Source organism: Canis aureus, chromosome 25 (assembly GCF_053574225.1).
Source record: "Canis aureus isolate CA01 chromosome 25, VMU_Caureus_v.1.0, whole genome shotgun sequence".
NCBI lineage: Eukaryota > Metazoa > Chordata > Mammalia > Carnivora > Canidae > Canis > Canis aureus.
Window position 1 is genome coordinate 14077499 of NC_135635.1, and position 25972 is coordinate 14103470.

Below are 25972 nucleotides of genomic sequence, written 5' to 3' on the forward strand. Positions count from 1 at the left end.
AGAGTCTTTCTTGGTTTCTTTCTTTCCTTTGCTCGTCTGCTTTGTTTTAAATTCCACATATGAGTGAAATCATATGGTATTCATCTTCTTCGGACTGACTGACTTTGCTTAGCACTCTAGGTCCAACCACATCATTGCAAGTGGTAAGATTTCATTCTTTTTGATGCTGAGTAATATTCATATTTATGCATTCATCAGTCCATGGACATTTGGGCTGTCTCCGTAGTCTGGCTTTGTTGATAATGCTGCTATAAACATCGGGATGCATATGCCCCCTTTGTATTTTTGTTTTTTGCCATTGCTGGATCAATAGGGTAGCTCTGTTTTTAACTTTATCCTGTGGGAAACTCTACTGTTTTCCACAATGATTGCACCAGTTTGCATTCCCACCAACAGTGCAAGAAGGTTCCCCTTTCTGCACATCCTCACCAACATCTTTTGTCCTGTGTTGTTAATTTTAGCCATTCTGTCAGGTATGAGGTAGTATCTCATGGCTTTGATTTGGCTTTCCCTGATGATGAGTGATGTTGAGCATTTTTTCATGTGTCTGTGAGCCATCTAGATGTTGTCTTTGGCAAAGTGTCAATTTCTGCCGTCTGCCCATTTCTTAACAGGATTATTTGGTTTTTTTGGGTGTTGAGTTTGGTAAGTTCTTAATACAGTTTGGGTACTAACCCTTTATCAAATATGTCATTTGCAGATATCCTCTACCATTCTGAAGGTTGCCTTTTAGTCATGATCATTTCCTTCTCTGTGCAGAAACTTTTTATCTTGAAGATAGTTCATTTTTGCTTTTGTTTCCCTTGCCTCCAGAGACATATCTAGTAAAAAGTTACTCAGCTGAGGTTAAAGATGTGGCTGCCTGTGTTTTCCTCTAGGATTTTGATGGTTTCTTGTCTCACGTTTAGGTCTTTCATCCATTTTAAATTTATTTTTGTGTACAGTGTAAGAAAGTGGCCCAGTTTTATTTTTCTGCATGTTGCCGCCCAGTTTTTCCAACACCATTTGTTGGCAAGATTTGTCTTTTTTGCATTGGATATCTTTCCTGCTTTGTCAAAGTTTAATTGTGAGTGCATTTCTGGGTTCTCTATTCTGTTCCATTGATCTACATGTCTGTTTTTGTGTCAGGACCATACTGTCTTGATGATTATAACTTTTTAATATAGCTTGAAGTCCAGAATCATGATGCCTCCAACTCTGCTTTTCTATTTCAAGATTGCTTTGGCTATTTGGGGTCTTCTGTGATTCCATACAAATGTTAGGATTTTTTTGTTCTAGCTCTGTAAAAAAAAATGCTCGTGGTGTTTTGATAGGGATTGAATTGAATGCATGGATTGCTTTGAGTAGCAGGATACAAAATCAATGCACAGAAATCTGTTGCATTTCTATACACTAGTAATGAAGCTGCAGAAAGAGAAATCAAAGAATGTTATGTCTTCTAAAAGGGATATCCTGACTGACTTTTAAACTTTTATTTTCTAATTCTAAAAAGTTTCAGAAGAGGGAAATATTTACGATTATGGTTTCTATGATTGGAAAGATACTTATGAGGTGCTCACTATTAAGGATTTACCATTATATTTTAAAATGTCCAATGCTAATCAAAGAAGGTATCCCTCAGTGTCATGCTCCTATAGTTGTCACTGTGATCCAAACTGTGAGGTTAACAAGGAACCCTCTATCCGCCCTATACCTTGAAATAGTAACAAGTTCTCAATAAATATAAGAGGTAGCTTTAGCAGCTCCTGTCAGGTAAGTGTGACTAGTGAAATGCATAACAGGAGTATGTGTTATACAACTTTTTAGAGACATATCAATGTTTATACAGATATAATTACAAAGACATATATAAGTCTCATATAAAAGAGTTTTCACATGGTGATGATAGTAAAATAAATAAAACTGTATACTTTCAATTTAGTGACTGAAAAAGTTGTATATAAATGTGTATGTTTGTTGGTATCATATATACATTTCTTCACCTAAATACACACATATACATATACAAACATATGCACATAAATGTCATTTTATATTTGCAAAATTGAAGTTGAAATTTGTGTTTTTAACTATGTTGGCCAAAGATTCATGTGGTGTAATATAAAATACTTAGCCCTATTGAAGGTGACAGACATAACAGACAGAGCTCTCTTCTTTTTATCTCCCCTTTAGAGAATTTATTGTGTGCTTTTCTGAGATAAAGTGGGAGAACCAGTCCAAGAATTCATAAAGATTAGAGGGTTATAAGAAATTAGAGCCTAAAATACCAGAAAATGTTAAAAAGAAGGGAAAGGAAGGGAGGGAGAGAGGAAGGAAAGAAAGAAGGAAAGCTAATCTGACAAATTGGTAAAGAAGAAAGTTACTTTGACAAATAGGTTAAATTCACCCTCTTTAATAGTATACTAAAGAGCAAGAGCCTGTGATTGCTTTTATTTTTTTTAAAGATTTTATTTATTCATGAGAGAGAGAGACGCAGAGATACAGGCAGAGGGAGAAGCAGGCTCCATGCAGGGAGCCCAATGTGGGACTCAATCCCAGGTCTCCAGGATCACGCCCTGGGCTGAAGGGGGCGCTAAACCGCTGAGCCACCCGGGCTGCCCTGTGATTGCTTTAATATACAAGCCTGACTGCTGTGAACCCCTTTTTGCATCTACCTCAGGAATCCATTGTATTCTTAGCCTCACTTTCTAAGGGGAAGAGATGAGAAATATGACTATGTTCCAAAATCCATTTGTGTATGGATTTGATCAGAGAGCCACGAATTACAAGGAACAATTCACAGCTTGATTCAAGCTTCAACCCTGTGATCTCATGAACCAACATATGGAGAACAAGGTATAACTTTTCTAACAGCACTGCAGAGAGAACTAAGTCCGCTGTCAATATAAGTGACATTCACTCTTCACTTTACTTGTTCAGCAAGTGTTTCTTGAACACTTATCTATTAAGAAGCCTAGAAATCACTATGAATAAAAGAGGTACTAGACAAAAATCTCTACTTTGAGAAGGTCACAGTGCAGTAAAGGAAAGCAAACACATTATAAACCTTTAGAGAGAGGATGAGATGGGCAGTAATTATAGTAGACTTTTGTCAGCCTCTGACAGCACAGTGATTTTGCTAAGGTCAAGAAATTTTACAAAGAAGGTGATGCCCGATGTGAGCCTTGAAGTAAATGTGTTAAGGTAAGAAGAAGTAATAGGTGGAAAGTAATTGTCCAGAGAAAGCAGTACATGAAAAGCATAAGAGCATGTTTTGCTCTGACTCCTGCAGATGGACTGGTTGGAGCCCATGGCACCTGGGGAGAAATAGCAAGAAAAGATTGCCATAAGAGGGTAGAGTGTGCCATAGTAAGGAGTTTAACCATCATATAGACAGCAAGACACTATTACATGGTTTAAATAGGAGAGAGATCTGATCAGGGGAGATTTGTGGGACTTGTCTGGAAGCAGGGGGACATAGAAGACTGTTGGAAGAGCTCAGATGGGAAGTGGTAAGGATGGAGAACAGAGACACTACACACACACTTTTGGGATAGACTTGAGGGCCACGTGGCTATTTGAATGTGGGCATTCTGGATCACACTCAGAGTTCTAAACTGTGAAACACAAAAGAACAGTTGGTTTGACAGGAAGCCCAAAAGTTGAGCTCTCGATGTGTTGTGTTTGAGGTACTTAGGAAACATCCAGAAAATTTGGCAGTTGGAAGTACAGGCCTGGCACTTAGGGAAGAGAAACAAATGGGAGAAACAGGTCATGGAGTCTCAGCATGTCAGTGATCGTGAATGTCAGGTAAGGGTGATGCTTCCCAGCAAAAGTGTACAAAGTGAAGGGACATTGCCAAGAACAGAAGCAAAGTAGAAAGGACCAAGAAGGAGAAGAATAAGAAACAGCAGTCTAAGGAAAGGAAGAAACATAAAGGGAGTGGTGGTAAGGGGTAAGGAGAAATGCCAGGAAAAGAGGAAACATTGTAGGAAAATCAGAGAACAATAAATTAAGATTAGAAAATGCCCAGAGTTAACAACGAGAAAATCACTGGCAATCTCAGCAGCTTTAATGGAGTGCTGAGGTATGATTTGTTTCATAAAGTCAGTGCCAGTAGGTCCCCAGCTTTTTAAAATAATTTCCAAGCAATTATTTATGTCCCCCAGAATTTTTTTTTTTTTTTTTAATTTTCACGAGTCCCCTACCCACACAGTCCAGATAAAGGAGAGGAGTCACCTGATATCCACACCCTGGCCAAGAAAGGCAAGGTGTCTCAGGGTTCTCATTGTAGTACTCCTGGAGAATCCCAGTCGTGCAGAGGGCTACAAGCAGAACAGGATGCCCCCTTTGCTCCCGGTAAGGGTATTGTCTGGTCCATCTGGTTCCAAGTCACCTGCCAGAAGCTGCAGGGTAGTTAGGAGTGAGGAGGGGTTGGTAGGGAAAGTTTAGAGTAGCTGTCATAGGACTCAGAGTGACATGATTGCACAAAGCAAGGTGTTAAATTCACGCATGAGGAACAAGTGAGTGAACACGGTTCCTCCCAGAGAATGGAAGTGGGCCTGTGCTAGCAGATCTTCCGAGCAGCTGCACTTGCCACTGCTGATTTTCTGCAAGCTAGGCCACGCCAGACAGGCATTTTCACACCAAACACTGTTCTTAATGCTCCATCTCATTGGGTTTAATGACACATACTTAAAAACAAATGGACCATTTTTTAGAGGGCTGAGTTCACACTCGACTTCACAGAGTAGAAACTAAAAATGTCCTAAATTAACCCAAATCAATTTTTTAAAGATTTGCTGAGGAGAGAGAAGAAGGTGCCTTCGGTTAAGCCCCTGGCACCATGGGAAACATGTAAACAATTGATTAAATGAAAATAGGCCATCCTTTCTCTCCCGAAGACACTCAGCTGCCTTTTATTCTGATCTTTTTTACTTTAATTGGAAACAATTACTTTAAAGTTTCAGGACCAGTTTTCTAAATATGTGAACACTTACTTTTCTGCCTTTCTAGAAAGGTCAGAGATTGAAAACTTAAATCTTCCTTCCCTTCAACCAGCAAGAAATGAACTGTTTGGTCTAGTTGTGATTATTATCTAGGTGATACACTTCCCCATCTGTTGTTTGAGTGTCAAGTATGCTCTGCATTCAGTCCCCCTAGCAATTTCTAGAAGAGTGGCATCATTGGCTATCTTAACTTCCCCAAGTGAAAGTATCTACAATCAAGAACAGTAGCATGAATTCTGGGCATGCTTATTTACCACAATATTCTCTCTAAATATCATAATGTCCTATTACTAAGAAATTTCACAGGATGTGATTTAAAAGAGGGCCCTCTCTTGCTTTGCTGTCGCTTTTTTTCTTCAGGCTTCAAGGAAATTAGCCCTTCTAGCTGGTGTTTCTGAAAGTGAATTATTGAAATTACTAACCGATTTCATTGGGTTGTGGACTGAATGTTTACAAAAGTCAGCTTTAGCCTCTAGCAGTTTAAAAACCACTCAGGTTAAGGTACCCTCTGGCAATTACATTTACCTTCTTTATATTTCATTCTAAAAATGACTCAGATCTTCACTTCAACCCACCCACCCCCCAGAATTACTCTCTATAAATGGGCTGAACAGGCTAATGAATCTACGGTGATGCCTTGATTTATAGAGCTGTCATGCCTTGATTCATTCAATAAACATGTTTTAAGGAACCATCCTACAATGGGGTGTTGCAGATAATTGTTGATAAACATGGTCTTTTCCCTTGGGATACAGTTCTCACAGTCTATTTTGCAAACCAGTCAGTAAAGAGCATTGGAGTTCTATGATGAAGGTGTCCACAAAACAAAGAGGAAGGCCGTCTCCACCAACTGTGCTACATATTGATTTGTCTGAAATTTGGAACATGGAGGAATCCTCATTTTGTTTAATTCATTCAGCAACTCGTTCTATAAAGCACAGTCCTTTTGGAAATACCTTATTTCTTTTGTAAATTTAGAGTTTTTTAAAGGTAGAGCACACTTAAAATTTCTGCCCTTGAAATCAGCATGCAAGAGTAAATATTTGTGAGATGTCATATGTTTGTCAGATGTTGTAATATACTTTACACTGTTAAAGTTTGTGAGAATTAAGAGTTAATGTAGATGTATTTCTTTCTTTTATTCCATGTAGAATCTTGCAGCTGGGTAGTTTCTTAGAGATCATGTGATCTTGAAATAGAAAACTTGGAAGTCCAGAATTTAGGACTTGACCCCAGGTCGCAGTGTGAACAAGAATAAATGGGGCCTAATTTGCCAGTTTGCTTTTCACACAAAAATGTTTTCATCTGTGCTTAGAATATTCTTATAAGCATGTAAGCATTGATCTGGTGCCAACATATTTAAGATCTCAGCTTTTATATGCATAAAACATGACATAAATTCATCAGGTCATGTTCAAGAAAACCTTAAAGAGTAAATCATGAATAAAAAAGAGCCATTTCTAGATGTTATTCTTTTTTCATGCCATTTGTCAGAGCCAGTTATGATACATGCTCTCTGTAAAAGGTCAATTAGCAGATTACCCAGGATATTTAAAAGTTTTGTGTTACCTTCTAAATGTCAAGTTGAAGTTAGAAATATTGTTACATTTGGGAGAATTTTGCCATAAAACAGTCTATATGATGAAAAAAATTACAGGTCAAGAATGAGGAAGCAGTAGGAAATTTGATCTTGCTTCTGGAAGCCTGAATAACTCCAAGTCCAGATGATTCTCTGTGGTGAGAAGGAAATGGAATACTGTTTAATACTTGGCCTCTTTTTACTGAGTGACATACATGAACCAGTATGGAGGGCAAATATGGAGTAGCAGAGAGGACAGCTTCTCAAGTTTTTCCAATAAGGAAAAGGCTTGAGCCTGCACATTATTTGTGGTATATTTCTAGGAGAAGTTGGAAAGCAGAAAGAGAAGAAAAATAACCAATGAGATCTTTGCTCATGTCTGAGTTTAAAGCTGAAAACATTCCTACCAAGTCCCTTCAGTTTTCACTGCAAGCAAGAAGGCCACCCTCTAAAAGATGTATAGGGAAGTAGGATTGGATTAGAGGAGAGTTGTGGGTGTTAGGGACATGAGTTTTGAGTTGGAGAAAAGCACTGACCAGGGACAGGTAAAAGTTCCCTGGTAGCAGTTAGCATCCTGCTATGGTTGAATACTATGAGTGTATTTTTATCAGTATACCTGATTGTGTTAATTCTCCACCAGTACTGAGCATCCTACAGGTAAAAAGAAAAGAAGAAAGATGGTTGGAAAGTGTCAGACGTAAAAGTTTATAGGTGATGTATAAAAGTACTGAAATACAAAGATTTGGTAAGAGTGGTAAAGGAAAATTCACCATGGAAGTTTGACAGAAACGGATGAAAAGCCAAGGAGTGACTGAAACAGGAAGAAAGGAGTGTGGAAAGTCTCAGAGGCAGAAAAGCAGTTGTCCTAGGAATAAAGAAGAGAGATCTTGAAGGGAAGGAGTGAGAAATATGCAAAGAGGATCAGAGTATGTATTCTAGATCAGGGATCAGCAAACTTCCTGTAAAGGGCTAGATAGTAAATACTTGTGGCTTTGCAGGCCATATAGGGTCTGTTAGAACTTCTTGGCTCTGCCTTGAAACTTGAGAGCCATCATAGACAGTAAGTAAACAAGTGAACATGGCTGAGTTCCAGTAACTTTATTTGGAAAAACAGATGGTGGTCTGATTTGTCTCAAAGGCTGGAGTTTGCTGACCCCTGTTCTAGATTATGACAGTTCTCAAATGGGACAAAGTTAAGTGGAATTGGACTATTAGAAAACAAAGGGCTAAGATGCTTTAAAATTAGTGTATCAAGACCCACAGCTATATGGTCAACTAATCTTTGGCAGCACAGGAAAGAATATCCAATGGAAAATAGTCTCTTCAACAAATGGTGTTGGAAAAACTGGACAGCAGCATAGAGAAAAATAAAACTGGCCACTTTCTTACACCATACACAAAAATAAATTCAAAGTGGACTGAAGACCTAAATGTGAGACACAGAAACCATCGAAACCCTAGAGGAAAAACTTTTTTAACCTCAGCAACTTCTTTGACCTCAGCCATAGCAATTTCTTACTAGACAGGTCACCACAGGCAAGAGAAACAAAAGCAAAATGAACTATTGGGATTTCATCAAGATAAAAAGCTTTTGTCTAGCAAAGGAAACAGTCAACACAACTAAAAGGGAGCCTACAGAATGGGAGAAGATATTTGCAAATGAAATATAAGATAAATAAGATTAGTATCCAAAATGTATTAAGTATTTACCAAACTCAACACCTAAAAAAACAAATAATCCTGTTAAGAAATGGGCAGAAGACATGAATAGACACTTTTACAAAAAGACATCCAGATGGCTCACAGACACATGAAAAAGTGCTCAACATCACTCATCATCAGGAGAAGACAAAGCCATGATGAGATACTACCTCACACCTGACAGAATGGCTAAAATTAACAACACAGGAAACAACAGATGTTGGTAAAGATGAGGAGAAGGGGGGATCTTCTTAAACTGTTGTTGAGAATGCAAACTGGCGCAACTACTATGGAAAACAGTATGGAGGTTCCTCAGAAAGTTAAAAATAGAGCTACCTGTTGATCCAGTAATTGCACTACTAATTATTTACCCAAAGGATCCAAAGATACAAATTCAGAGAGGTACATGCACCCCGATATTTATAGCAGCATTATAAACAAAACCAAAAAATAAATAAATAAATAAATAAATAAATAAATAAATAAACAAACAAAGCCAAACTATAGAGAAAGCCCAAATATCCATCAACTGATGACTGGATAAAGAAGATGGGGAGATGTGGGATATGTGTGTATACAGACATACACATGTATATATAATAGAATATTACTCAGCCATCAAAAAGAATGAAATATTCACCACATGCAGTGATGTGAATGGATCTAGAATGTATCCTGCTGAGTGAAATAAGTCAGAGAAAGACAAATACCATATGATCTCACTCATGAAATATAAGAAAGAAAATAGATGAACATATTGGAAGGCAACAGGGGAAGGAGAGAGGGAAACAAACTATAAGAGATGCTTAAAAATAGGGAACAAACAGAGTTGTTGGAGGTGGGTGAGGGATGGGCCAGGTGGGTGACGAGTATTAAGGAGGCAGTTGTGATGAGCACTACGTGTTGTATGTAAGTGATGAATCATTAAATTCTACTCCTAAAACCAATATTGAACAGTATGTTAACTACAATTTAAACTAAAAAAAATAAAAATAAAAAAAAAATAAAGAGGGTCTAAAACACCCCCCCCCCAAAAAAAAAAAAAAAGATTAGTGTATGGACTACAAATCATCCAGATCTAACTGACATTCTGAGAATACTGCACTACGAACAGAATATATACTGGTTAAGCACACAAGGAGCATTCTCTAGAATAAATCGTTTGTCAGGCCACAAAACAAGCCTCAATAAATTTTAAAAGGTCTGAAATCATACTAAATATGTTTTCCAGTAACAGTGGAGTGAAATTGGAAATCACTAACAGCAGTTTGGGAAATTGACAAATATGTGAAAATTAATACTTCCGAATCTAGTGGATCAAAGAAATCACAAGGGAAATAAGAAAATTCTTTGAGATGAATGAAAATGAAGACCAGATATATACCAAATATGGGATGCGAGGATAGCAGTGCAGTGTTCAGAGGGAAATTCATAGCTATAATTTCCAACACTAAAAAAGAAAAATATCAAATCAAAAAGCTAATCTTCCACCTTAAAACAGTGGATGTGTAAGAGAAAGAGGGGCAGTTAACAAAAGGGTCTGACCTGAGCTAAGGAGATGGAATGGCATGAAAGCCCAGATAGAGAAGAAAAACAATTTCTCTTTGTAACTGGAGCAGAGGAAAGTATGACAGTTTCTGTGTTTGCTATGAGAGTATAGTTAACATCTTTACCACTTTCATCTGTTTTCTATGTGAAGTAGACTTGAGGTGAAGCTGAGTATGAAGTGACTAAAAAGGACGTAGGGCATTAGAGATCTGAAGAATAGTCCCTGTGTAGGGTGGTTGAAAAAGTCCATGTATAGAGATGACTAGAGAAAGTTATTAGGGATGTCAGACCGTTGAGGATCCTTTGGAGGCTGGCAGCAGTGTATTATAAAGGAACTACTGATCTGCCCTGTTGTGTGATTCTCTGAACTGCATTTGGTTATGTGGGGAAGGCATAGAAAAGGCAAATGTTTGCATTCACATATGGCTAGAATTTTTGCTAGTTGGGTGAGATAGATAGATAAATGGGTGGGGAAATTTAGGATATCGAAATGATAGGCCCATGGTCAAGAAGCTAGATAAGGACAGAACTAAAGAAAGTAAAAAGCTAATGTAGAGGAAGCAAGTAGAGGGGTCAGTGATCCAGAAGTCACCAGGAGGTCTAACCAAGACAGCTCCACAAGGGTAAGGAATCTGTTTTGTTTACTAAGGTGGCCCAGCCCCAGAATAGTGCCTGGCACATAGTAAGCAGAAAAGATTTGTATTGGATGAATCCCCATTGCAGAACTGGGATTATTTCTAAGCAAGCTGGAAGAATGGGAGATTGTGATCAGAGCTGGATGAATGAATGAGTGATGGAAGAGGCGAAGCATCATGAATGACACATTGTGATGTCTGACACACACATCTGATAGGTTCTCCATACCCCTCAGCCTTCATCATTACCTTTTTTTGGCCTGTTATCAGAATTACTTATTTTTTTAAAAATAGAGTCATTTCTGTACAACTGGATGAGTTGACCTTTCCCAAATAAGTATCATATAAAGCCATTGGAAAAATCAGGGTCATTAGATTCTTTCTCACGTGGGTGGAATAAGCCAACAAAGTACTAGTAGGAATTCCCTTCCTCTGCAAATTAGCCCAGTCTAGTTGTGAAGGCCAGAAGTTCACAGTACTTCTAACGCTTCCTGTTTTGTTTATTTTGCTTATCACAGATGTGGACACTTTTATATTTACTAGCTGTATCACCTCTCTAAAGTATATTGACCTTTCAGGAAGCTGTAAAAGGCCTCTCTTTTGCATTTAGTACAGACATACCTCGTTCTCATGTACTTTGTTTTACTACATTTCACAGAATATTGTGTTTTTCATAAATTGAAGTTTTACAGCAACCATGCATGAAGCAAGTCTATAGGCACTATTTTTCCAGCAGCATTTGCTCACTTTGTATCTGTCCTATCTTGGAAACTCACGGTATTTCAAACGTTTTCATTAATTATATTTATTATGGTGATCAGTGATTTTGACTTGCTGAAAGCTCAGGTGACGGTAGCATTTTTTAGCAATTAAGTATTCTTAAATTAAGATGTTCACATTGTTTTTTTAGGTATAATGCTGTTATACCTACAGTAGACTACAGTATAGAGTAAACGTACCTTTTATATACACTGGGAAACCAAAAAATTCATTTATTGTGACATTTGCTTTATTGCAGTGATCTGGAATGGAGTCCTCAGTATCTCTAAGCTATGCCTCAAGGGGTCTGAAGTCTTATTTAAAATTAAGGATGGCTGTTTGCAAAGGCAAAGTTTACAGAAGGAGACTGAAATGATAATCTTATTTTTAAACAATGCAATGTTTGCCCATTTAGTTAAATTAATCAAAAAAAGTATTTTGATTTTAAGGATTCACACCTTTTTTGAATAACTGGCCATAGTACTTACCCTGTTTCTCCCTCCACACCCCATAGTATAATTACTTGTACACAGTAAATAATAAGTCTATACTGACTGATCTTTGTAGAATAAACGGTCCTCTGAAATGCCCTTTCCTGTACCTCTTTGCCTGGTAAATTTCTTTTATGTGATCTACTTCAAATATCTCCTCCCAAACTATCCTCAGCTCTTACGGACAGATGAACAGGCCTCTGCCCTTAGAGTAGTTCACACTAATTTCTGTTACACTGACATTATTTATTTGTGTATCTGTTCCTGTCTTTGTCTTTTATTGGCCAAGGAGTAGGGACTTTGTCCTAGTCATCTTAGTGTCTCCAACACCTTATGTGTGCCTTCCATGTTTTAGGGACTCCAGAATTGTCTGGCAAATGAGTTTGACAGCAAGAAAACACATTTGCGAGCACTTTGTAGGCATAGGTTGGAAAACCCTGCCCTCTAAAGGATTTTGCCTCTTTAGAATTTTCTGCAGTTAGGATACTGCTGTTAGGTGAGCAGTGATTATTTAATTATGGTTCTGTGATCCAATCAGTAGATGTAATTAACATAGAGAAAAGGTGGCCTTTTTTTCCTATGCCAACTTATTTTAAAGTAAGCGTAACATGTAGTTGATACTCAGTGTAGATTTGTTAAAAGTACGGATGTCTACCAGATGTTCACAGGGACCGTTATTGGGTGGTGGTATTTTTCTTTTTAACTTTTTTCTTTCAGATATATTTTTTTCATTCTTTGAATTTTCTTTTTTAAGATTTCATATATTTATTCATGAGAGAGACAGAGAGGAAAAGACATAGGCAGAGGGAGAAGCAGACTTCCTGCAGGGAGCCTGATGCAGGTCTCGATCCCAGGACCCCAGGATCACACCCTGAGCCGAAGGCAGACGCTCAACTGCTGAGCCACCCAAGCATCCCATTCTTTGAATTTTCTATTTCAGTATGTATTGGGAAATGTTATTTTCCACTTTTAAAAGATAGGGTATGTAATACAGACAGTTAAGAGAAATGAATGCTTTGGTACAATTTGGAACCACTCAGCTGGGTCAAATTGGGCCAGTCCATGCTTTGGGAACAAATTTTAGTGGCTTAGAAAAGCAAAAGTTTATTTGCTGAGGGACAGCTGGGGTTCTTTTACACCCAGTGTCTCAGATCAAAATCTCCATCTCAAAGTGGCTTCTGCAGTTGCTGTAGCAAGGGGAGGGTCAGGTGGCGAATACCTTCCCCCTCTCACCAGCCTCCACATGTGTCACTTTGCCATGGCTAAGACGAGTGCCATGGCACCAAACTTCCTGCCAAGTACAGTGGAAAATGTAGAAGAACACCAGTTGTCTTTAACATGATAAAACTCTCTTTATTTTACAGTTACTGTAATGAATGTATGTTGGATCCAGACTGCGGTTTCTGCTACAAGATGAACAAATCAACTGTAATTGACTCCTCCTGTGTTCCAGTTAATAAAGCATCTACAAATGAGGCAGCCTGGGGCAGGTATGTCACCTCTTATAACCTTAAGAACATAAAACAAAATTTCAGAATGAGATCTTTTTATTACTGATTATATTCTCTATGCTATACATTCCATCTCTGTGACTTCTTTATTTTATAACTTCTTTATTTTATGTAAAGGAAATTTATACTTTTAATTCCTTTTGTCAATTTCCTCCATTCCCCAACCAACCGTCCCTCAGCAACTACCAGTTTGTTCCCTGTATTTAAGAGTGGTTTTTTTGTTAGTTTGTTCATTTGTGGGTTTTTTAGATTCTACATATAAACGAAGTCATATGGTATTTGTCTTTCTCTGTCTGACTCACATCACTTAGTATAATACGAGTTCTACCCATGTTGTCACAAATGGCAAGATCTCATTTTTTTATGTCTGAGTAATACTCCATTGTGTACATATACCACATCTTTAACCAGTCATCTATTGTTGGACACTTGGGCTGCTCCCATATTTTGACCATTGTAAATAATGCTACAGTAAACATTGGGGTGCATAGATCTATCTTTTCTTTTTTTTTTTAATTTTTATTTATTTATGATAGTCACACAGGGAGAGAGAGAGAGAGAGAGGCAGAGACACAGGCAGAGGGAGAAGCAGGCTCCATGCACCGGGAGCCCGACATGGGATTTGATCCCAGGTCTCCAGGATCGCGCCCTGGGCCAAAGGCAGGCGCCAAACCACTGCACCACCCAGGGATCCCAGATCTATCTTTTCAAATTACTGTTTTTTCTTTGGGTAGTTACCTCATAGAGGAATAACTGGATCACATGGTATTTCTATTTTTAGTTTTTTGAGGAACCTCCATGTTTTTCATAATAGGCACCAATTTACATTCTCACCAACAATGCACAAAGTTTCTCTTTTCTCCACATCTTCATCAACACTTGTTGTATCTTATTTTTTTGATACTAGGCATTCTGACAGATGTGAGGTGCTGTGTCATGTTTTGATTTACATTCCCTGATGATTATTGATATTGAGCATCTTTTCATGTGTCTGTTGGCCATCTGTATGTCTTCTGGAAAAATGTCTGCCCATTTTTTTTTTAACTTCAGATTGGTTTTTGGTATTGAGTTGTGTAAGTTATTTATATATCTTGAATGTTAACCCTTTATCAAGTATATCACTTGTAGGTATCTGCCCCATTCACTAGGTTGTCTTTTTGTTTTGTTGATGGTTTCCTTTGCTATGCAAGTGGCTTTTATCCTGGGGATGAAAGCATGGTTCAGTATTCATAAACCATTCATTATGATACAGCGCGTTAGCAAGAGGAAGGATAAAAATCATAGGATTATTTCAACTGATGCAGAAAAAACATTTGACAGAAAGTATTTGTTCGTGATAAGAACTTGAAACAAAGTGGGTTTAGAGGGTGCATACCTCAAACTAATAAAGTCTATATATGAAAACGGTAGCATCCTAATAAATGGTGGGAAACTGAAAACTTTAAGATCAGGAACAAGACAAGGATGTTCATCTCACTACTTTTATTCAACACAGTACTAGTACTAATTAATTAGTAAATGTAATATAATTATAATTAATTAATTAGTACTAATTGCAGCAGTCAGACGAGAAAAGGAAATACAAGGCATCCAAATTGGTAAGCAAGAAAACTGCCATTATTTACAGATGACGTGATACCATATATAGAAACCTTAGGCCACCAAAAAACTACTAACATTGATAAATGAATTTAGTAAAGTTGCAGGATTCAAAATTAATACACTGAAATCTGTTGGATTTTTATACACTGATAACAAAGTAGCAGAAATAGAAGAAAAGCAATTCTGTTTACAGTTGCATCATAAAGAATTTAAAAACTTAAAATAAATTTAACCAAAGAAATTAAAGACCTGTACTCTGAAAACTGAAACAATGATGAAAGAAATCAAAGATGACATAGACAAATAGAAAGTTATATCATGCTCATGGATTGAAAGAGTTAATATCATTAAAATGTCTATCCTATCCAAAGCAATGTACAGATTCAGTGCAATCCCTATCAAAATACCAATTGCATTTTTCATAGAACTAGAACAAATATCCTAAAATCTGTATGAAATAAGAGATTTCTAAGAGTGAAAACAATCTTGAGAAAAAGGAACATAGCTGGAGTTATCACAATCCCATATTTCAAGGTATATTACAAAGCTGTAGTAATCAAAACATCATGGTCCTAGCACAAAAATATACACATAGATCAGTGGGGTAGAATAGAGTCCAGAAATAAATCCATGATTTATGGTCAATCTATGACAAAAGAGGCAAAAATATACAATGTAGAAAAGAATCTCTTCAGTGAATGGTGTTAGGAAAACTTGACAGCTGCATGCAAAAGAATAAAATTGGACCACTTTTTATACACCACACACAAAAACAAACTCAAAATGGATTAAAGACCTAAATGTGAGACCTAAAATCATAAAATAACTGAAAGAAAACATAGGCAATAATCAGACATCAGCCTTAGCAATATTTATGGATATGTCTCCTCAGGCAAGGGAAACAAAAGCAAACATAAACTATTGGGACTGCACCAAAATAATAAGCTTTTGCACAGCAAAAGAATAGGTCTTACTTTTAACTTATAGAGTGAGTGCATTTATAGTCAATGACTGCAGTTCTTTTAAACTGATTTTCACAACTATATTACTTTGCAACATATACCGATAAAGGGGACACAAAACATTGCAACTTTATGTTTCACAAAGTAGAAAGCACTCATGCCTAGACTTTAGGAAATTCAGATTCAGGCCCAATTCTGTTCTAAGCTGTAGAAGTTTGGCTCTTGAGACAGATATTCCTACATATTTCCAAGGCAGTTTCTCCCATTGCATATTGTTTAACTACACCAGTAATTTTCAAACTCTGAAACTTAAAGAAAATCTTCAAGTCAAAATGAATTAATATTACTTTCAATTCTTTCATGCAACTATTGTTTTCTTTGCATATGTTCCTGGAGTTTAGTAAAATAAAGCAAAGTAATGATAAAAGTTGGTAATTGTCATGTAACCAATCTAGGAAAGCTATAAATCTTTCTCTTTTTGAAAGAGTACATTGGTTTGTAATAGATACATAAGTGAAATATTTGTATAGAACTTATATTCAACGTCCATGGGCACAGTAAATATGTAAATATTATTTTATATGAACTTTTATTCAATGTCCATGGACACAGTAAATATGTAAAAATTATTCTATTTGGCCTTAACTTCTTATGTATTCTAAAGTCCTATAAAAAAAAATAATATGCTCTCATTCCATCTGCCTCATAGAACTGATGAAGGCAATGAAATCTGTTAATTACTTGTATCTCCTAGAAGCTATAAAGTATAATCTGTCATTAATCATTATGCTGTTGTCATTAATCATTTTATTAGGGAATTACTGCAAAGAAGTAGAAATAAATTATACGGTATTCAACTGAAAATCCAGACTACATTTTAAATATATTAATTACAGAGAAATATGTAAAAGAAATGCAATTATTACTTAAAATGAAAACTTGAAAGAGCTTCTTTTAAAAACATTCAGTGTATAATTTTCATCAGCCAGGCTTCATTAGTGAGTTAATTGATTAGATATTTCTGGATGTAATACTTTACAGTTTTAACTCTTATGATTCTTTTTTCAGTAGATAAAATCTGAAAGCTTGCTTGTCTAGAATTATGAATATGTCATGAAATCTGTATGTGTAGTTTCCCATACTTTACATACTTAACATATTAGAAATGTATACTAATGATAAGAGGACACTATAATTAGACATTTCTTTCATCCTCAGTTGAAATCCAGAGGTCAGAGGCCTCAAAATAGGAGTTTTGTTCTTACTGTTTGCAAGTAACAGATTGTACAACTTTTTTTTTTTTAATTTTTATTTATTTATGATAGTCACAGAGAGAGAGAGAGAGAGAGAGGCAGAGACATAGGCAGAGGGAGAAGCAGGCTCCATGCACCGGGAGCCCGACGTGGGATTCGATCCCGGGTCTCCAGGATCGCGCCCTGGGCCAAAGGCAGGCGCCAAACCGCTGCGCCACCCAGGGATCCCTTGTACAACTTTTTAATAGAAATTTCTATTACTCCTTTTATGTTAACCTATTCATATGCTTAGGACATTATTCCTTGAGTGTGCTCACTCCTAAAAGAAAAGTGAGGTACAGATAATACCTAGGAAAAAACACAAAGAACTAAACAAAATATATAGAGAAATTATATTGTAGAATATTTGAATAATTTCAAACTCTACTACTCTCCTTCAAAAAAAAAGACAGTTTTCCTCGCTCTTTTCTGTGCTGAGTAACAGATTTCCTTTAGCTTAGCCACTGTGGTTGGTTCCTTCAATCTGTGCTAGAAAGATAGAAAAAAAAGGCAAGATGTTTGCCATGAAAAATTCCTACAGCAGATTTTCCATTTATAGGTAAAATAGCAATTGCTATATTGTTGTTGGTTGATAGGTTTTATACAGTTACTTGGAGTAGAATTCTCCAGGCAAAATCTACCATTACCTTGGATTCACATCTGAGATTCACTGTTTATAGATGTTTCAGGGTCAACTTTTGGGGAAATTCAGAGCCAACTATCCTGATTTAAATGTGGTGGTTTCATGAAAAGACACCAGGTAGAATGGTAATACCAGTCATGATGGAGATAGTATGATGATTCTGGTGAACTCTGAATTGCCTCAACATAATGAAAACTATTTGCCTACATAATCAACTATAATAAATTGGAAGCAAAATGTTAAGTGGCATGCTTTTCTAATATCTAGTTAAATTTCAGTAAAAAGTTTTTTTTCCTAAAAATCAGTTCTCTAAAGAAGATACACAGTTGGCCAACAAGCACATGAAAAACTGCTGATCACTAATTGTTAGGGAAATGCAAACCAAAATTATAATGAGGTGTACCACATCATACCCATTAGGGTGGCTACTATTAAAAAATATATATTTATATTAAAATACATATATATTTTTAATAATGTTTTTAATATATATATAAATATATACTGCATATATATTATATATATAACAATTGTCATGGAGGATGTGGAGAAATTGGAAACTACACTACTGATGGAAAGGTAAAGTGGTGCAGCCACTATGGATAACAGTGTGGTCGTTTCACAAAATTTTGCAATAGAATTATATATCATCTAACAATTTCATTTCTGAGTACGTATCCTAAAAGAATTGAATGCAAAAGCCTCAAGAAATAGTGAGTGCCTGTGGTCATGGCAGTATTATTTATAATAGCCAAAAGATGGAAGCAACCCAAGTGTGAATTGACAGATGCGTGGATAAAGAAAATGTAATATATACAATGATGCGTTCATTATTCAGACTTAAAGAAATTCTGGCACATAGTACAACATGGGTGAATCTTGAAGACATAATGATAAGTGAAATGAGCCAGTCACAAAAAGAAAACATGCCTCCAGTAATATGAGTTACCTAGAATAGTCAAATTTATAAAGATGGAAAGAAGAATGGTCATTGGCACAGGCAGGGAGAATGAGGGAATAGGAAGTTGTTTAATGAACACGAAGTTTCAGTTTTGCAAAATGAAAGGGTTTTGGAGATTGCCTCATACCTCAGTGTGAATATGTTTAATGTCACTGAACTGTACAACATAAAATTATTAAAATTTAAAACAGTTAATTAAGGGCTTTGTCTCTGAAGCTATGCAGTGCTATATAGGCTCTGAATAGGGACAAGAAAAACTGCCGGGCTGGGCTGGGAAAGCTGTAAACTTCTCTGTTGCCCACTTAGGACCTTGAATAGAAATAGTGTCACACATACAAAAGGAAAGCCAGAACCCATTACTATGGGGGAAATATGGGTTCTAATGTCACAGTGCCTTTGTAACATGGTAACCATAAATTAAGAAATATGAACACTAAAAAAAAAGTGTGTCCCAAACTGGAGATAATCCATAGAGCCATTTCAGAAATTAACGCGCAGTTGTCAGAATTCACAACCCATAAGACTTATATGGAAGGCAACTCAGTAAATGTAAGAGGATGGTCAAAAATTATAAACTACATCAATTAATGAAGGAAAGAAGCACAAATAGATAGTGAGGAATGAATTACCTAAACAACCTTGCACTACAAAAAAAGATATGAAAGAGACTTTAAAATGTTTGAAAGAGGGGATCCCTGGGTGGCGCAGCGGTTTGGCGCCTGCCTTTGGCCCAGGGCGCGATCCTGGAGACCCGGGATCGAATCCCACATCGGGCTCCCGGTGCATGGAGCCTGCTTCTCCCTCTGCCTGAGTCTCTACCTCTCTCTCTCTCTCTCTCTCTGTGACTATCATAATTAAAAAAAAAATTTTTTTTTAATTTAAAATGTTTGAAAGAAATAAAGGAAATAGTATAATTTTGTCAGTTATACTGAAAATTGTACATTTATGATCTGTGTACTATGTGTGTATATGTGTGCATGTATGTGTGTATGTACATATATAACAAATGTTATACTTAAGCAAATTTTGCTAAAAATAAGAACCTTCAAAAGCTAAAATTCTAGGTAAATAGCATGAAAGGGGGTGTGACAACTTTTAGATAAAAGCCTTGTACATTCCTTTGTTTCCAGAAGCAAATAGTGATTATACTTAGTTTTTCGGTTTGTTAATTTTAGGTGTGAAAGATGTGAGCGTAGGGTGTCTGGGTGGCTCAGTCAGTTAAGCTTCGACTCTTGATTTTGGCTCAAGTCATGATCTCAGGATCTTGGGATCAAGCCCTGCCTCAGGCTCAGTGCTCAGGGGTATGGGTCTGAAGATTGTCTCCCTCGGCCCCTCCCCGACTTATGGGCATGCATGGCTTCCCCCACCTAAAATAAAATAAATAAATATTTTTTTAAAATGTAAATGTAATCTCTTATAAAATGTACTAGTGGAGGAAAGAAATAAAAGAATCTAAGTAGGAGGGTGGGAAAAAGGGAAAACTATGGGAGAAACTGTGGTTAAGAGAAACAATAGAAAATCAGAATGAAATATAAATGCAATTATTATAGTAAAAATAAAACTCTTAAACACACCTTTCAAAGACATATCTTCATATGCATTTTTTTGAAATGCAGTTGTAATGCTGTTTACAAGACATAATCACAGAAAGGTTGGAAATATAGTGAAAAAAAATTAGGTAAGTGCTAAGAAAACAAAAAACAAATTAGAAAATTCAGAAAACTTAACAAGCTTGATATAAATGAATCATGAACCTAATTTACAGAGAACTTTATTATTTTCAAGCAAACGTTTAATACTTATGAAGATTTACCATATTCAAGCACAAAGAATAAATTCAGTGAATTTGTATAAATATGTACTAATAAATTCTGAGTAAATCCAGATAATTGATATTATGCAAAATATGTTTTCTAAACAAAATGTAGTAAAACTGCAATGTAGTATAAAGATATTTATTATTCCTTCTACTTTAGCTTGGAAACTTAAAAAAAATTAACTTAAAATTAACTAATGGGCTAAGAAGAAATCATAAGTGGAAAATAGAACATTAAAAGTAATAAATGAAAAAATGCACAAGAAGTTAGAACTAGAGCAGAGAATTAGCTTGTAGAATGGTAAACTTACTGTGAAGTGTGATTTTCATTCCCTTTATACAGGTGAAGACAGTGATGTGTAGAGGGTCTCAATAGCTTTCTCCAAGTCCAAAGCCAGTAAGTCCACCACTTTTAAGGGAGCAACAGTTGCATAATAAGAAGATGCACATTTTAGAGTCAAGTAAATTCTAATTTCAGCCTTTATCATTTGCTGGTTTGTAAGTAGCACCTGGACAACCTGGGCCTCTCTGAGCCCTATTTCCCATCTGTACAATGGGAATAATATACTTGTGGAGAACAATATGTTTTTTGTAAAGATTCTGTTAAGAGTATATCCAGGGGATCCCTGGGTGGCTCAGCGATTTAGCACCTACCTTTGGCCCAGGACGTGAGTCCCACATCGGGCTCCCTCCATGGAGCTTGCTTCTCCCTCTGCCTGTGTCTCTGCCTCTCTCTGTGTGTCTCTCATGAATAAATAAATAAAATCTTTTTTAAAAAAAAAAAAAAGTATATCCAAAGACACTTTTAAATGTTAAACCTTGTTCAAATGTTATCTTTAAAAAAAAAAAAAAAAAAGGACTCCTGGGTGACTCAGCTATTGAGCATTGGTCTTCGGCTCAGGGCATGATCCCGGAGTCCTGGGATCGAGTCCCACATCGGGCTCCCTGTATGGAGCCTGCTTCTCCCTCTGCCCATGTCTCTGCTTCTCTCTATGTGTCTCTCATGAGTAAGTAAATAAAATATTTTAAAAAAATATATTAGTGGTAGATATCCTGTCCTAATTTTTTTTTCTTAGATTTGTCAATAACACATTTTCTAGATAAGAATAAGCACTTGCCAACAGGTAAGGGCATTAAAATACTTTCTATTTGTGTGCCTCTTCATCCACCTCCCTGTCTCCTGGCTCTCTGTATACACAAAACCATAATCTATTCTGGAGCTTCAAACATCCTGACTCTTTAAAAGTATTGCTAATGAAGCAAACTTTCTTAATGTGCTGATTCAGTATTTGTTTCCTATAATACAACATTTTCGCTCTGTAATTAGAACACTAAAATAGCTAGATAGAGGCCCTGTTTGGCAGTTCATTGTTCTAACTCACACTGAATGCCTGGTTTATTGTATTCGTTCAGCAGAGATATTTTTCTCAAAGCTGCACTCTGATACAACACCCAGACTATCTTCCCAACATCCCACTCCTCCCACGCAGAAGTGGACAAAACCACTTTCAACCTAAATCCCTTGCTATCACCCTAATATCCATTGTGATTTCCCACCTCTATGCCTTTCCTCACACTGTGCTTTCTGCCTAGAGTTTACCTTCCTTCTCCCTCCTTCTGTCTGACTTCCAACCATTATTTTTTGCCCAAATCAAATGTCACTTTTTCCTTGCAGTCTCTCTGATTAGCCCCAGGAAACAATCCTTACTATATCCCCTGCTTGCCCTTTAGCACTTTCCTGCTAACTTCTATGATAATTATACTGTCTTCTATGATAGTGATTTGGGTATGGATGTATCTTTGCTTCTAGATTATAAATTCCAACGTTTGTATCGTGCACTGTTTTTAAAGATTTTATTTATATGTTTCTTTATTTGAAAGAGAGCAGGCCCAAGGTGAGGGGAATGGTAGAGGGAAAGGAAGAAGCAGACTCCCCACTGAACAAGGAGCCCAATGTGGGGCTCAATCCCAGGACCTTGAGATCATGACCTAAACTGAAGGCAGACGCTTAACCAACTGACTGAGCCACCCAGTTGCCCTCGTGCACTGTTTTTAATACCTTGGTGCCTTGTACTTTCAGGAGTTCAACAGTAATTGTTAAATGACAAAAAAAGGGGGGGTGCTGCCATCACTGGAAAATAAGGGTTTGAAAGTGCTGGGATCCCTGCCTTTGGCCCAGGGCGTGATCCTGGAGACCAGGGATCGATTCCCGCATCATCGGGCTCCCTGCATGGAGCCTGCTTCTCCCTCCCTCTGCCTTGTGCCTCTGCCTCTCTCTCTCTCTCTCTCTCTCTCTCTGAGTCTCTCACGAATAAATAAATAAAATCTTAAAAAAAAAAAAGAAAGTACTGCAGTTCCAAATGAGAGGATATGGTGTTCCAACTTTAGTGAAATCTTCTTCATTTGTATCTATTTCCAGGAAAGAGAATCTCTAAAAGAAAAATGGGAATGATGCAGTTTTGTTTACCTGGTACTAACTAACACACTAAAAAAGTATAAAAAATAAAACTTAACCATGTCCTTCAAGTATATGCATGCTATATATTACATGTAGTCATACTACATGAAAACTACTTTTTAAAAATTATAGAAAGAGGGACGCCTGTGTGGCTCAGCGCTTAAGCATCTGCCTTCGGCTCAGGGTCTGATCCTGAAATCTCCAGATCGAGTCCCACATCGGGTTCTCTGCATGGAGCCTGCTTCTCCCTCTGCCTATGTCTCTGCTTCTCTCTCTGTGTATCTCATGAATAAATAAATTTACAAAAAAAAATTACAGAAAGAAATATTCAGCACATGTCCTCAGAATATTCATGGGTGTGCAAGTGTGCAAGGGAAGCAGTGTATTTATGGTGACAGTATAAGATCAGGTGTATCATGCAACCAGGCCAAATAGCCAAAATAGGATTTTCTCTTCATCACTTTTTTTTTTAACTTTTAAAGATACATATCCATTTTGTGTTTAGAAAAAGAAATTTATAATTAGTAAGCTATATCAGCATCTTAATATATTCACATACAGGATTGATGTTTTTATTAGTTACTCATATTAAGAATTTAAAATCCTCAAGCTATGCTTCTAAATTAACAGTAATATAGTTCATAATTAATTTTTATAGCATACATTTTAGAGAAGTAGAGAATCTAATGCAGAATATTTTAATCCATTTTGCTTTTTAAATCACACTTTCCTCCATGTCTTTACTTGAATAGAAGTCATTATGCTAGATACTCCCTTTAAGATCTATAGCTCTACAATATGTAAGTTTCATCTATCAGTAAGTAATTCATATGCCTCTATATTCTTTCTTCAAGCCTAGAAACTTAGCCTCTCTTGAATTTAATGACTTTATTACAGAATGATACTGTTTATGTTGCAAAGTATACAAATCAGGAAAGCAAAACATATTTGAATAATTTATATCCCTCCATGTTAATTTGTCCAGTTTCTCAGTTGACATTTATTGTGATAATAAACACATTTTAACAGTTTTGTCCAAGTAGTAATACTCATAATATGTTTGACTATACATCTTCTTAGGCCCAAACTTTACATTTCTAGTGCAGTCCTTCTTTCTTTTATGTTTTTAAAATTACTTTTCAGGTAGTATTTCATTTGAAAAGGAGTCTGTCAGTTATTTCTCACTAAAAATAAGACTAACTAGACTTTGAGACTAGTGCAAGGACAGGGCCAAGGCTTGAATTATATATGCTTGGTAAATACAAAAATAACAGTACCAAGTCTTAGTTCATCAAATAATGGTGCATTTAAGCAGAAGATGTGCTACTGCAGAGATGGAGTCTAGAGATGTTGGGATTTTTCAGAAAAAGGGGGGTCAAGGGAACAGTGGGAATAAGTGGAAGGAAAATGCATGACTGGAGCTGATACTGGAAATGTGAGTTTGAATACAACTGTCAGCCTTATGTAGGAATTTTACTTCAGTATTTACAGATGCTTTTTATAGGTATGGAAAGCATCATGGCAATGATTTTAGGTGTGAATGACTTTATGTGATACCTAGTTGTGGATATGACATGGTATCACATAGTGAGATACAGTTCTCTTCGAAACATTTAATATATTTTTAAAAAATCAGTTGGCATGAATGTGATATTAACACTTGGCAGGGAACATTATCTAACTAGAAATAATAGCATCATGTTTTCTTTATGTAACTATCTTCTGTTCTTGGCAAGTGTGATTGATTGTATTATTGTTCAAAATATCTGCCCCACTAGTTAGGGTAGGTTTAGGTATTTCTGGCCTGTTCAGTTTTATCCACATGACTTTTCTGTGGCCAAAGAAATGAGAGTGGAACCAGTCCATGCCACTTCTAAGCCAAAGCTTTAAGAGCAAGGATTTGTCATGTTTTCTTTTTCCTTTGGAGTAAACTTGGCAGTGCCCCAGAATAGAAGGTGTTCTGTTAGCTTGGTCACAGGGTAAAGAAAATGTGGAGTAGAACTATACCTGACCTCGTGTGGACCTGGCTGTAGCATATGACATCATATGACATTGGAGCCCTGTTATGGCCCTGGGATTTGGGGCACTTTTGTTGATTCTGCAGAACCTCTTCTCTTCTGACTGAGAAAGCAAGATAAGCTGTATTCCACTGTGGAAGAGGAACAGATTTTGTCCAAACTATAAAGTCACTTATAAGTCATTATTTTATGAGCTTTTAAAGCTCATGAAATTTTATTAATTTTTTCAGCTTCATTGAGGTATGAGTGACAAAATTTGAATATATTAAGGGCATACGTCATGATTTTTTTAGATGTACAACTTGATGATTTAATATACAGCATTGTAAAATGCTTCCCACAATCAAGTTAACATGTCCAGCACTTCACGTAGTTACTGCGTGTGAGGTAAGAACATAGAAGATTTACTCTCTTAGCAAATTTCAAGTATTCAGTACAGTATTATTAACTGTAATCACCATGCTGTACATGACATCCCAGAATTTATTTATCTTGTAACTGAAAGCTTGTGCCCTTTGATCAGCCTCTCATTTCCCCACCTCCCAGCCGCTGGCAACTACAATTCTACTCTCTGGTTCTGTGAGCTTGACTGTTCCAGATTCCACATGTAAGTGGATCACACAGTCCTTCTACATCTGAATTATCTCACTTAGCATAATGACCACCTGGTTCATCTATGTTATCACAAATGGTAGGATTTCCTTCTTTAGCTGAATAGTATTCCATTGTGTACACATGTACACACAGACACACACACTATTTTTTAATCCATCTACCTGTGGACATTTAGGTTGTCTCAATATCTTGGTTCTTGTGAATAATGTTTTAAGGAAAATTACTTTTCTGACAAAAATCTCATTGGAAACTTAAAAATGACACTGATATGTGATGCGTGGATACCCATCTATTAAACCACACAAGCTATTGAAACTTTGGAAGCATCAGGGATGTGAAACTATTGTTCCTGTAACTATACTGGTTGTTTTGGGTTTTTTTTTCCCCTGTGGG

The 25972-nt window shown here is 36.6% G+C and overlaps 1 protein-coding gene across 1 annotated transcript in view; it reads left to right on the forward strand.

The window, feature by feature from the left end:
* The window catches only part of SLC2A13 (solute carrier family 2 member 13), a 360021-nt gene that overhangs the window by 273752 nt on the left and 60297 nt on the right, over nt 1–25972 (forward strand). Inside the window, exon 7 of the mRNA XM_077870447.1 lies at nt 13066–13191. Coding sequence (XP_077726573.1) covers nt 13066–13191 — 126 coding nt within the window. The remainder of the gene's footprint in view (nt 1–13065; nt 13192–25972) is intronic.